The following is a 13706-nucleotide window of genomic DNA, read 5'->3' as shown; positions in this document are numbered from 1 at the left end:
TAATACTCTTGGATGCAGTTCATCTGGCCCTGGAGACTTGAATACATCTAAACTAGCCAAGTATTCTTGTACTATCTCCTTAGTTATTCTGGGCTGTGTTTCCTTTGCTGAATCATTTGCTCCAAATTCTTCAGGTCGGGCATTGTTTTCTTTATCGGAGAAGACTGAGGCAAAGAAGGCATTGAGGAGTTCAGCCCTTCTGTGTCCCCTGTTTGCATTTCACCATCTTCTCCTCTGAGTGACCCCACTGTTTCTTTGTTCTTCCTTTTGCTACGAACATACCCATAAAAACCTTTTTTGTTGCTTTTAACCTCTCTAGCAAGCCTGAGTTCATTCTGTGCTTTAGCTTTTCTGACTTTGTGTCTACACGTGCTGGCTATTTGTTTGAATTCCTCTTTGGTGGTTTCCCCCCTTTTCCATTTTTTATACACATCCTTTTTTAATCTTAACTCAGTTAAAAGTTCTTTAGATAGCCACCCTGGCTTCTTTAAGCACCTTCCATGTTTCCGTCTCATTGGTATTGCCTGACGTTGTGCTTTTACTATCTCCCTCTTAACAAACTCCCAGCCATCATGAACTCCCTTTCCTTTTAGTATTACTGTCCATGGGATCTCACCCAGCACTTCCCTAAGTTTTATGAAGTCGGCTTTCTTAAAGTCAAGAAATTGAGTCCTAGTATGCTTGGCTGCTCCTTTCCGCTGTATAGTAAACTTCAGAAGAGCATGATCACTCGCGCCTAATGATCTGATAATCTGATAATGCTTTATCTGATTGCCTTTCCTGGTAGTCTGGCCATTGCTTTGAGATGGTGATTACCCAATTCCTGAGGCAATGGAAAGGTTCCCTCACCCCCTCCCTCCTTGCAGAGAAAACATTTGGTCAGTTTGGGAGTCAAAATCATAGCTGTCAACTTTTCCCTTTTCTTGTGAGGAATCCTATTCGGAATAAGGGAATTTCCCTTAAAAAACGGGAAATGTTGACAGCTATGGTCAAAATGGTTTCAGGACAGTCTTCCTGTGCTGCTCCAGACATGTGGTCCACATATCTATGCACATGCTTGGTTGGTACATTTATGAACATTTATTATATATATAAGACCTTACATTTTTTATTCCACTGTGACCAGGTGACTTCTGTGCCTGCTCCACCCACTGTCCCAAGTAGCGGTGCTAACTGGATGCACAGGTTCAAGCCCTCTCCCTTCATAGGGTGCATTCTCTTTAATCTGGATTTGGATCACTATATATTTAAAGGAGCTGGGAGTTGAAGCTCTGTGAGGGGTCCGTTGTCCTCTTTTTGACAGCCCTTCAAACAGTAGACTGTCCTCTGCAAAGTAAGACACGCGGTCACCCTATCTGGAAACGAAACAGCTAAAACCGCAGCAGAAGAGAACAAAACGGAGTACAGTCGAACCAAGGGAAAACATTTAAACGTATTTCAACATTTCAGAAGAAAAGGCATGAAGCAATCAGGAAGCGGGGGGAACGGGCCAGGCGGGGAATAGCTGCGCCGGGGGACCCTATACGAGAAGGGACCTCTGAAGGACGGTAAAAGCGACTGGACCGGAAGTGCTGTGTTGGCCGGCGCGGGGGACTCCGTGGGGACCCCGGATACGATGAAGGGGGCTTTGAGCAGCTGAGGATCCTAGTCCCCCTAACCCTTCTCCCTCCTTCGCCTCGGGTGGCAGTAACAGAAGCGTGGTGAGCCCCGGCCTTTGCTCCGTCGCCATAGCAACGGTGTCACACCGTCTCCCTTCCCATGCCAGGAGAGAGGAGACGGGGGTGGGGTATTGGACGGGGGGGGGTGGGGACGTCGGCGTGGGGTTGCTGCTGCGCTCCTAGGAGAAGATGGAGAGGCTCTGCTTCAAGGGGTGCCCGGAGCCTCCATGATGCTGCAGTGCTGAAGGTTGCCCAGTAACTGCAAGGGGAAGGGGAGGGGCTTTAGCATGGAAAGAGGGGGAGAGATCTCATCAGGGCTTCGGAGTTCCTAAAATAAGAGGTTGCAGGGGCTTAGGAGTGCTTGCGTCCCTCAAGCCAGCAAGCCCTTGCTCTCTCGTCCTAGGAGTGCGCATGATAGAGACGTAAAGGCACTCTGTATGTGCTCAGATGCCATCTCTGCAGCTCCAGAGGCATTTACGTAGCTTGCAGGCTTGTCGTTGGCCAGATGGTTTCCTGGTAAAGGTTTGGGCAACATTTCCTCCCTACAGAGATGGGAAACACATTAAGATGCTCTATCCCTAGAGACTGTCATGGGATTTGATGGATTCTTGAATGCTCTTAGGGATATTTGGACAGTTAGACAGAGCTGGCAACCCTGGTCTCTGAAGAATGATGAGATGTGAGGGTCCAAACATGATCGCTCCTGATGCTGTAGACCCCACACTGCTTCTTGGCATTCCCAGGAGCTGTAGGCAGTGAAACAGGCTACTGAGATAGATTTGCTAGGCACTTTGAGGATAAGAACTACACTTTGGAACTCCCTGCCCCGTGATATTAAGCAGGCACCTTCACTGTACTGCTTTTGGCACCTGCTAAAATCTTTTTTGTTTAAGCAAGCCTATGCAGACATGTTAATCTGGGATGCATATCAAGACATACTTTTATTTTATAAAGTATGTATTTTTTAACTGCTACTTTCCTTTTGAAAATAAATTAGGCTAACTTGTTTTTATCATCAGATGCTATAGATAATTTAATGTGTATTTTGAGTTGTATCCAACAATGTTTTATCATAGTAGACCTACTAAAAACAATAGTTTTTAGTTTCATTAATTTCAGTGGGCCTACTCTGAGCAGGACTAACACTGTATGCAACCCTTTATATTTTATGTAAACTGCTTAGAGGTTTTTATGGTTCAGTGATTTTTTTAAATCTTGTTAACTTTTTTTTAAAAAAAATCTCTCATTTTTGCATTACTTAGATGGCATGGTTATGACAAGTCCAGTTGAGGTGCCCAGTGCACTGTCTAGTCTGGCTTTATGGGATCAGGTTCAGCTTTTGAGGCCTGAGGATGTGGACAAAGTACATTGAATCATTTGGCTAAACACATGCCCTTTCGATCCTTGTTTGTTGTGGTTTCCTTGAGCTGGCCAGAGAGGGCTGACCAGGTGAGTCCAGAGTGTGGTAAGTGCATTATTGTGTAACAGTGCCTACTGTTTTAAAAAGGTGGTTGTTTGTCTGCTGCTTTCTGACAATTACCTCCTGGTTGCAAATACGCCCCTCCTCAGCAAGGGGCTCAAGAGGGTAGTGGTGGCCCACCTTTGAGAAAACTATCTCGATATACAGTGGTACCTCAGGTTACATACGCTTCAGGTTACATATGCTTCAGGTTACAGACTCTGCTAACCCAGAAATAGTACCTCGGGTTAAGAACTTTGCTTCAGGATGAGAACAGAAATTGTGCTCCGGCGGTGCGGCGGCTGTGGGAGGCCCCATTAGCTAAAGTAGTGCTTCAGGTTAAGAACAGTTTCAGGTTAAGAACGGACAAATTAAGTACTTAACCCGAGGTACCACTGTATTTCTATCTAGGTTTAGACCGGGTTTTAGCACTGAATAAACCTTGGTTGAGGGGCAAGGGGAGTGTGACCACGTTACTCTTGCTTAATCTCTTTGTCCTGTGAGTTGGCAGTGCCATTTTATAGTGGTTCCAATCCTACTTACAGGACCAGTTTCAGAGAGTGGCATTGGGTGACTATGAGTTGCCTCCAACTCAGCTGTGCTCAGAGTAGACGCACTGAAATTAATGAACCCACCATGCCCATTCATTTCAGTAGGTTCACTCTGTGTAGGAACACTACCTCTAACCCTACATCTCGGCCCCCTGGCAATTATGCCACAGAGTGCTACATGTTAGCATCTGGTTCCCGGTTCTGGTTGCTATCTATATGAAGCCATTGGGAGCAGCCGTTTGGGGATTTGGAACACAGTGCCATCAACACGCCAGTGACGCCCAGCTCTATTTCTCTGTTACATTGGAGTCAGGTGAGGCTGTACAAGTCCAGAACCAGTGCCTGAAAGCGGTGACTGGCTGGATAAGGACCAGTAAGCTGAAACTGAATCCTAACAAGACAGAGATCTTGTGTGTCAGCGGTTTACAGCTCTAGGAATTGGAATGTCTGCCTATTCCGGACAGGGTAGCACTCTCCCAAAAGAAACATGTTCATCATCTGTGTGTATTCCCTGGAGTTGTTTTTGTCACTGGAGCGCATGTGGCTTCAGTACCTGTGAGTGTCTTTTTGTGTCTGCTTTGGCTGGAGTGCCAGTAATAACCATTCCTGGTCTGGTATAGCCTTACTACCTTGTTGTACATATCGGTAGCCTCAAGTCTTGATTGCTGTAATGCGCTCAACGTGGGGCTGCCCTGGGAGCTGCAACTAGTGTAGAATGCAGCAGCTAGGGTGGCAAGCGTGGTGTCCTTCTGTGTACATGTTTGCACCACCAATTTAACTGTCATGAAGAATCCTGCAGTGTGTTAAGGGTGCTGGAAACTGTAACTCTGTGATGTCAGCACCGTTAGCAAATTACAGTACTGAGGATTCTTTGGAGGAAGCCCTAACTATTAAAGTGGCGTAAGAGTGCTTTAATTGTATGGTGTGGGTGGTATCTTAATTTTCTCCTATAGAGCCATGTGTTGATCTTTTTTTGGTGCTCATCTCTGCAGGCCCTGCCATGAAGGTGAAATTAAAAAACGTGTTTGTCATCTATTTCCTGGTGTCGGTGATCGGCCTGATGTATGCACTGCTGCAACTGGGTGAGTAGCAAAGGAGGGATGGAGGTATCCTGCTGTATTTATTTAATGGACTTTCCAATATCTATTAGCAGGCAATACCTTTATTTAGGACCAATCAAATTATGAGCAAACTTTTGAATTCTGAGAACTCTTCTATTAGGCTAGATATTTAGCAATACTGGGTAAACAATACCTGACTCGATGTTAAAACAGCAAAGTCTGTATTCAATCATAGTCTTATGATGGCCTGCAGGAGGATATAGAAAATTTGACAATGCTCTACTGCAGAGAGGTATACCCTTCTGGGCCCTCCAGATACTGCTGGACTCCCAACTTTACACATCTGGAAGTGCATTTGATATGTGATCCCTGATTGGTTGGGACATGTGTCTAGGATAGGGTAGGTAATCTCCAGGTGCTACTGAACTACAACTCCCATCATCCCTGACCATTGGCCATGCTGTCGAGCTCATGGGAGTTAAAGTCCAATATTATCATCTGAAGAGCCACAGGTCTCCCACTTCTGATTTAGAATGGAACCCTTTGCCTCCACCCTACCTTACATTGTTCAGGGCTATATCCACACCATACGGCTTCCTTCCCCTTCTTCTCCTGGGAACTTGTTAAGGATTCTGGGAATTGTAGCTCTGTGAGGGGCTATTTACAGCTCCCAGAATACTTATATATACTGTATTGGCCCGAATATAAGCCACACCCGCAAATAAGCCGCACCTTTAAAATTCAAAGGGGGGGGGGGAGACAATATCCAAATATAAGCTGCTCCCTTAAGATTGGGTTACAGGCTGAAAATCGCTGTGGTTGGTAGAATTGTAACTCCGGGCCAATTTAAGCCTTTGATCTTGCAAGCCCGCAAAAGTTACCGTACAATTGCAAATCGCTATTCAATTGCTACAATTCTGCAGGCACTCACACCCGTAAATGGCAAATGAACAGTCTCAAGCTCACAAATCGGCAATAAAACATTTTATTGTTCCATTTTACCATATTTCTGTTTCAGCAGCGATATCGTAAAAGCCCATTTTTGTAAGGTCGCAAATTTAAGCCGCACTTTAACTTTTAACGGTCGGAATTTGGGGGGGAAAGTGAGGCTTATATTCAGGCCAAATACAGTGTGTATATATATATATGGATATTACTGCAGCAGTTGTGTGCTGATGTTCCTCCCTCTGGCCTCAGGACAGCCCTGCGACTGCACCCAGCACCTGAAGTCAGCCAGCGACCTCATCCACGCCAAGGAGAAAAAGCTGTCCCAGCTGCAGAATGAGCTGAAGAGGCTCCAGGGGCGGGAAAAAGTCCCAGAGCCAGCAGAACAAGCCTTGCCGGTCATTTATGCCGTCACGCCCACCTACGCTAGGTAAGGTGCCAGATCCTTGGGTGTAGGGGGCAGTGTCAGTTCTGGGTCATAGTTCAGCAGCTGAGGGCATGACTTGCATGAAGAAGTATCCTGGGAAGGAAGGACTGTGAGAGAGGTGCTGCTGATCAGAGGAGACTCAGGGGCATAGGAAACTGCCTTAGAGTGAGCCAGACCCTCTGGTCCCATCTAGCTCAGCATTGTCTACACTTCGACTGACAGCGACTGCAGGCTTTCATACAGGAGTCTATGTCTAGCCCTACCTGTAGAAGTTGAGGTTGAACTTGGTACCTTCTGTATGTAAAACAGATGCTCTGACACTGACCTCTTCCCTTAATACACGGGAAGCTACTGTTAGAATTCCTGCTCTATGATTGCAGTCATGGGATTGTTGTCTATCACATGACGGTATATGTTTTGACTCCACAGACTGGGAAGTGATGGAGACAGGATGTTTCCATGAACACTATTGTCCTTTGTTCTTTCTCTTTGCTGTCTGATGCTAGAGAGAGAGGGAGCCATGTTGCAGTGCTCCGTGTGTGTTTATATGTAAATAAAGTAGATTAGCCAAAATGCTGAGTTGCTGAGGTCTGTCACGCGAACTGTGCAGACTCTGCGGATCCCTAAGTGTGCCGATGTCTGTTGGCATCGGTCGCTGTGGTGTTTGGGCAGAAGAAAGCTTTTGAAGCTCCCGAACGAACGACCAGGAGGGAGAGAACATATGTCTCTGACAGGGTCCTACTCGTGTGTAGGACGAGCTCCTGACAGCTACCATAAACCAAGTCAGACCACTGGTTCATCCATCTCTATGTGGCAGCAGATCTCCTGGCTTTCAGGCAGGGGTCTCTCCCGGCCTTGCCTGGAGATGCTGGAGATCAAACCAGCAACCTTTAGCAGGCAGAGCAGGGGCTCTACAACTGAGTTAGGGCCTTTCCCCTAAAAATAAACAGAGGTTCCCATCTTTGTGGTTCTGAATAGCAGTCTGATTTAAATAGGACCATAAGCTTATTGTGCTGTCCAAAGCCCAAGGTAATTACATTATAATGTACCAAAATACATATGTAGTGAGAATAGAAGATTTCTGTGTTGCAGGGGGTTGGACCAAATAGTCCTTGTGGCCCCCTCCAAGTCTATGGCTCTATGAAACAAATAAATAACAAACATTGATAGTATAAAGGAAAGAAGAATCAGAAGTACCACCAGCTCACCCAACTTCAGATTAAACCTCCCAGTCTCCAAAACAATTTATAGCAACATTATCTAATTCTCCCTTTCTAATCCAAAAGCCACTTTATGTGTCCCAAAGCAGTTAGTGTCGCTCCAAATAAACTGAGCCGTTTCTTCCAGAAATCTTTCTTTGATCACTGTATAAAGGGCAGATGAATAGATAGCGAATAACGTCTTCCACCAGATCTTGGCCACAAACACAGAATCTGTGAAATAGAAACCTACGAGGCTGCCTTATACAAAGTCGGACCATTAGCAGTGACTCTTCAGGGGCTTCTGACAAGGGACATTCCTTGGCCTGCTTGGCGACGCTGGGGCTTGATCCTGAGACCTTCTGCATGCTCTGCTACCAAAGCTGTGGCTGGAGCCCCTCTAAATCTGTCCCCCGGTTTCTCGCTTGCTTCCTTCTCTCTGGCCTCCTCTTCCCCAGGCTGGTCCAGAAGGCGGAGCTGGTGCGCCTGTCGCAGACCCTCCTGCACGTGAAGAACCTGCACTGGATCGTGGTGGAGGACGCGCCGGCCAAGACGCAGCTGGTCTCGGAGCTGCTGGCTCAGAGCCACCTGCGCTTCACGCACCTGCACACCGAAACGCCCAAGGAGCACAAGCGAAAGGAGAGCGACCCCAACTGGCTGAAGCCCCGGGGGGTGGAGCAGCGGAACCTGGCCCTGCAGTGGCTGCGGGAGAACCAGGAGCCGGGCAAGAAGGCGGTGGTGTACTTTGCGGACGACGACAACACCTACAGCTTGCGCCTCTTTGACGAAGTCAGTGCCGGGAGGAAGGGGTGCAACAGATTGGGGGGGGGGGCGGGATTGCGGTTCTCCTAGATTCCAGAATGTCTCATATTCTTCTTCTTCTTCTTCTGAAAAACAAAACCTTTTATTTTAACAAATAGAATGGGGAGGAGGCGAAAGAAGCATTGTCAGATGATACTAACAATACAAATCTTCCATCGGTTCTGACTTAGCCCCCATCTGTACTGTACATTTAAAGCAGTATCGCGCCACTTTAAATTGTCATGGTTTCCCCTGAAGAATCCTGGGAGGTGTCGTTCATTGGGGTTTTATTTTGGAATCGCTAGGAGGTCCCTATTCCCCTTTACAGAGCTATAATTTTCAGAGCGGTTTTACAATCAACCCCTCTTCCCAGGCAGGGGTGCCAATTTGAATAGGGACCTTGGCCCCTAAGAGTTGGCTCCCATGTTCTCAGGGATTTAACAAAGCTTGGGGTTTGGGTGGGATTCCGTGGGAGTAAGTGGATACTCCTCTATCTATCTATCATCTATCTATCTATCATCTATCTATCTATCTATCTATCTATCTATCTATCATCTATCTATCTATCTATCTATCTATCTATTCTGCAGTTGTGTCAGTTTATTCGGACATAGGTGCAAGCCTCATAGCTGACAGCAGGGGAGGGTGGGGTTGAACAGAAGGAATTACTCCTTACATACTAAGGCTACAGTCCTAACTTATGTGACTTACATGGGAGAAGCCCACACTGAATTCTGTCAGACTTCTGTCTAAGTAGACATGGCTAAGGTAGTGTGGCAAATGAGCATGTGCAGGATTCTTGGGGTGCTTTATTGGGGAGAGGTTCCAGGTTACCACAAGAGATGGGAATAAACAGGTTGTTAAACAAAGAGCTGCAACCAGGCAGCGTTGGTCTCCAGAAGGTGGTGGTGTTGACGTTCAGTTTATATCCCACATCCACAGTTTTTAAAGAAAGTGTTCCAGAAAATGGAAGCATTCTAAAAGCAGTTTTATCAAACTCTCCCCCTCTTTTTCCTTCTTTGCTCCACCATGTCCCCAACCAGATCCGCTCCACCAAGCGCGTCTCGGTGTGGCCCGTCGGCCTGGTGGGAGGCCTCCGCTTTGAGCGCCCCCTGGTGGAGAACGGCAAAGTGGTGGGTTTCTACACGGCCTGGAAGCCCAACAGGCCCTTCCCCATGGACATGGCCGGCTTTGCCGTGGCCCTCGATCTGCTCCTGGCCAATCGGGAAGCTCACTTTGACTTGCTGGCCGAGCGCGGCTACCTGGAGAGCAGCCTGCTGCAGTCACTGGTGTCGATTGAGGAGCTGGAGCCGAAGGCTGACAACTGCACCAAGGTGAGCAGGTTGGCAGACGTCAGTAAAACTGCTGGCACATTTGTAAAGCTAAGCAGGGTCTGGCATGGTTTCAGATTGGATGGGGGACCATGTGTTGAGATTTCTGCATTGTAGCGGGTTGGATTAGATGACCCTCAGGGTCCCTTCCAATTCTATGATTCTATTGAGTCCCCTACAGATTCCCCTACACACTCGCCAATGCAGCAACTATTTCGGACCTGACAATATTTTTGACCGCCACAAGGATGGGGAACCTGTGACCCTCTAGATGTTGCTGGTCTCCAACCCCACAAGCCCTGATAATTGGCCACACTGGCTGGGGCTGATGGGAATTGGAGTAAAACAACAGCTGGAGGGCCAGGAGTTCCCCATCTCTGCTCTACACCTCTGTAAGTGCATTTAATATTGTGATCCCTGATTGGTTGGGACATGGAGACTACAGGTCCCACCAGCTATTTATCATTAGCCATGCTGGCTGGGGTTGATGGAAGTTGGAGTCCATCAATGTACAGAAGACCACAGGCTCCCCACTCCTGGACTGCAACTTCCATCATCTCCCACCAACACAAAACTGTGCTGTCTCAAACTGACTGGAGTTGGTGTCCAAAATATCTGGAGGACACCTGGTCAGGGAAGGCTGCCTTGAATCCTGACTGGTGTTTTAGCAGATGACCAGGGCAAGGGGAGAGTGTGTGTGCATGACATTCTTTAATACATGGTTTCACTTCCTCAAGCAGCAGGAAGTTTGCTGCAGCTATTTTAAGGCGGTTTGTCTTGGACGAGGCAGGCCTGATGACAGTCAGATTCCCATTGAGAAGTTCCTTTTTGAGATGTCGAGAAGCAATTTAGCGCAGTTGGTACAGTCGCCCCCAAGGGCAGGTGGTCTTACTGCTCTTCCTCACATAATGGTTGGCGGTGGTAGCCGCTGTGAGTGGAAAACCTTTGTATGTTTGCCCCATGTTTGAAAAGGAAAAGGGGTGGGGTGGGAAGAGGAAAACACAAGCAAACTCGGGCAACCAGTAGTAGAGAAATTGAAACAGAAACACCTCTTTTGATCTTGCAGGTGCTCGTCTGGCACACCCGGACCGAGAAGCCCAAGATGAAACAAGAGGAGTTGTTGCAAAAGCAGGGCCTGGGCTCCGACCCCAGCATCGAGGTGTGACTGGGCCCCGTTTGGCCACTGAGACAGTGGCAATGCCTCCGTGGGGCGTGGGAGGAGCTAGAAGGACTCGGCCAAACTCGATTGGTCGCAGATGCTGAAGTCTTTGACTGCCACTCCCCTGCCCATCCATGGACATGTGCTGCCCCGGAACTCTTTTTATTTATTAAGGATGAGCTCCCTGTTCGTGACCCCCCAGCATGGAAGGAACACTCTGTCTCCAGTGAGAAGAGACTTGATTCACAACTGCTGCTATCCCCCGCCCCCTCGCCTTCCTACTGCTGGGGAAATGTCTTCTATTTTGGTGCCCTCCCTCTTTAAAAACGTTTCTTCATTGAATGCTGCAGCTTCCTACCGGTGAAAAAGTCCCCTTTGCTTTCCCCTGCTGGTTGCTCTGAAATCCCCCCCCCCAAAAAAAAAATTGCTTTGTTCCCTCCTCTCTGGCAACATTTGTTTTATAGTCTGACTATAGTCTGACTGCTCTCTCCTGTAACAAGAGTGCTTGAATGGCGTTGATTGGTGTTGGGAAGGGGACCTAAGTGAAATCCAAAAGTTCGTTCCTTGGGGGGGAAACCCCCCATTTTAGCCACCTTTAATCTTCTACTTAGTAAAACCAGTTGCATAAGGGAGCGATCACAACACCACTGTAACAGTTCCTGAGCCACATCCCCACCCATAGGAGCAAAAGCAAAAAACAGAGGAAAGAGGATCCCCAAATATAAAGTCTCAAGAATCCGAGTGACAATGAAATCATGTCAGAAGTAATGGCTCTTTAAACGTGAATATGGAAGCATTTACAGATTATGTGTATGGAAATTACAAGATTCACATTTGTATTGTGAATTTGTATTTTATGCACATATATCGGCCTGTCTATGGGAAGGAAAAGGGTGCAAGGAGGTTAAGCCTCTAGTAGCCCTTACTGCAATTCTTCAGAAGAAAAGTTGGGAAAAGCTGGAAGCAAGGATAAATATTCCTGTGTCTCTCCTCCTGCTGATGTGTTCTTCCCCCAATCATAGCATTTTTCTTTGAATCAGAGATGGGGGAACCTATGGCCTTTTGGACATTGCTGGTCTCCAGCTCCCTTCAACTCTGATGCAGTTGGCCCTCTAGGACTGATGGGGGCCAGAGTGCAATGACATCAGGAGGCCCCACAGGTCCCCCCACCACCACCCCTTCTTTCTAAAAAGGACAGCAGCCCTTGCCAAGTCAGGGGCCTGATCCTGGGGAGGGGCTGGTTCCTGTTCCCCATGAGCTCTTGAGTGTTTCTGCGCTGTGTCCATCCCAGTTTGCATGTGTGTTCCAGCAACTTGCATGCTGACCGCTCAATAAACATGTTGACTTCCGCTGCTTCCTCTCATTTGTACCTCGGCCTGCCTTAAGATGCCTTGATTGACCCCTGTGTAATGCAGGGTGGTCCTCCAGGGGTTCTTGGACTCCAGCTCCCATCAGCCAGTATGACTATTGGTCAGGGGCAGGGCTGATGGGATATGTAGTCTAGCCACATCAGGAGGGCCTGACATGTTCCCCATCCCTGCTCTGTTGACTGACCTCCTGTTATTGCAGTCTTCAGCAGCTGGGTGCCGTCTGGATGTTTTGGACTACAATGCCCATCAGGGCTGAGATGGGAATTGGAGTCCAAAACATCTGAAAGGCATCCCAGTTGCTGAAGGCTGCTTTATGGGGTCTCCATAGCTTCCATCTCCACTGGACAATGTCTCCTGCTACCCTTGCCTCTTTGGTCTCTCCTGCCTCTCCTAAGGTGGTGTGTTCTACACACACAAACACACAAACCTTAAATTCTGTGCCCAGGCATGCCAAATCCTGCACCAGTACAAAGTGAATTCTGCAACTTGCCCACATCATGCAAATACGTCAAATGTGCATACTTGCTTCCTTTTTTGCGTAATGTCTTGGGTGTTTTTTGTTTTCCGCTCATGGAGAGGAGGACAAAGCTTAGGCAGGCGCTGGTGACTCGCTACAAGCTACTGGGAATATTATTCACAGTGCAAGCCTATGGGTGTGTCTCTTCCGAAGTAAGTCACATTGAGCTGCATGGGAACTTCCTGTTTTGGGGAGAGCATCACCCACATAAGGTGATTTTTAAAAAATGAAAGCTGAGAGTCTCCGAAGAATTAAGAAACCACTGCAGACATGCAACCCTGTGTTTCCTCTTGTCCCTTCCATCACCTTTTTGGCATCTTAGTCAAACTTCACAGTTAAATCTGCTTTTTTGTTTGCGAACTGATTGCAGCAGACCCCAGGGGATCTTTCTTCCCCTGCATACTTTGGCAACGCTTGTACAGTGCTTCACATCCAAGCCAGATTAGTTTCTGAAATGGCTCTCCCATACCCCGTTCATACCTAAGCATCTGTAACAGGGGTGGGAATCTCAAGCCTGGTGGTCAAATGTCACCCCCCAAGCCCCTCTGCCTGGCCCTCAGGAGACTCTGGGCCACACACCCTGCTTCACTCCCTGCCTGCGTGTTTTCTCCTAACTGGAATATGCCCTTGAATGATGAGTTTTCTTGTTTCCCAGGACAGAGAGGAGAGTGCGTAGAAACCACTTTTTTTTTTTTACAAGAGTACAAAAATTAACATTCATTGCTCTGTCCGCTTTCACCTCTTGCCCCACCCACCATCAACACACGGCCCTTGGAAGGGAATGCGGCCCCTGAGCTAAAAAGTACTTCCAATTCTTGATCTATAAAATCCCATGCATTTGTTGTTGTTTAGTCGTTTAGTCGTGTCCGACTCTTCGTGACCCCATGCAGAGCACCCCATGCATTTACAAACCTGTAAATCCCATGCATTTACAAACAAAGACTCCCAATTCTTGATCTATAAAATCCCATGCATTTACAAACCTGCCTCTCAGTATCGAGGCAACAATTAACACTCAAATCTGTTCTAGCTGGCTATACTTGGTGGAAGTACGAACCTCTGTGGCTTGACCATATTGAACACCTTGGGGACAAGCCTGGTGTCACCCTGTTTTCCACACCAGACGGCATTTCCTTCATCACTGCAGAACTACACCTTCCCTTCCAGCTTCTAGGAGTAGTCATCAGGGCTTCCAGGGAAGAGGGCGTGTCTTCCGGGCAGACGTGAG

At 47.6% G+C, this 13706-nt stretch overlaps 1 protein-coding gene across 5 annotated transcripts; it reads left to right on the top strand.

The window, feature by feature from the left end:
- Window positions 1-1259: 1259 nt before the first annotated feature.
- B3GAT3 (beta-1,3-glucuronyltransferase 3) lies at window positions 1260-11940 on the top strand. 5 transcript variants are annotated; one of them, XM_081173373.1, is made up of 8 exons: window positions 1260-1700; window positions 2062-2174; window positions 2921-3123; window positions 4661-4750; window positions 5927-6104; window positions 7759-8089; window positions 9145-9435; window positions 10499-11940. In XM_081173373.1, exons 3-8 carry the CDS (start codon window positions 3048-3050, stop codon window positions 10595-10597), a joined length of 1065 nt encoding a protein of 354 aa, XP_081029499.1. In that variant the 5' UTR covers window positions 1260-1700; window positions 2062-2174; window positions 2921-3047; the 3' UTR covers window positions 10598-11940. The 5 variants fall into 5 exon arrangements, with proteins under 5 accessions (XP_081029499.1, XP_081029498.1, XP_081029497.1 ...); XM_081173372.1 differs by having other exon boundaries at window positions 2062-2180; XM_081173375.1 differs by having other exon boundaries at window positions 1264-1700; window positions 2062-2180; window positions 2921-3107.
- The last annotated feature ends 1766 nt before the right edge of the window (window positions 11941-13706 follow it).

The sequence above is a fragment of the Podarcis bocagei genome (assembly GCF_964188305.1).
Source record: "Podarcis bocagei genome assembly, chromosome: 16".
NCBI lineage: Eukaryota > Metazoa > Chordata > Lepidosauria > Squamata > Lacertidae > Podarcis > Podarcis bocagei.
This window is presented reverse-complemented; position numbering and strand designations above follow the sequence as displayed.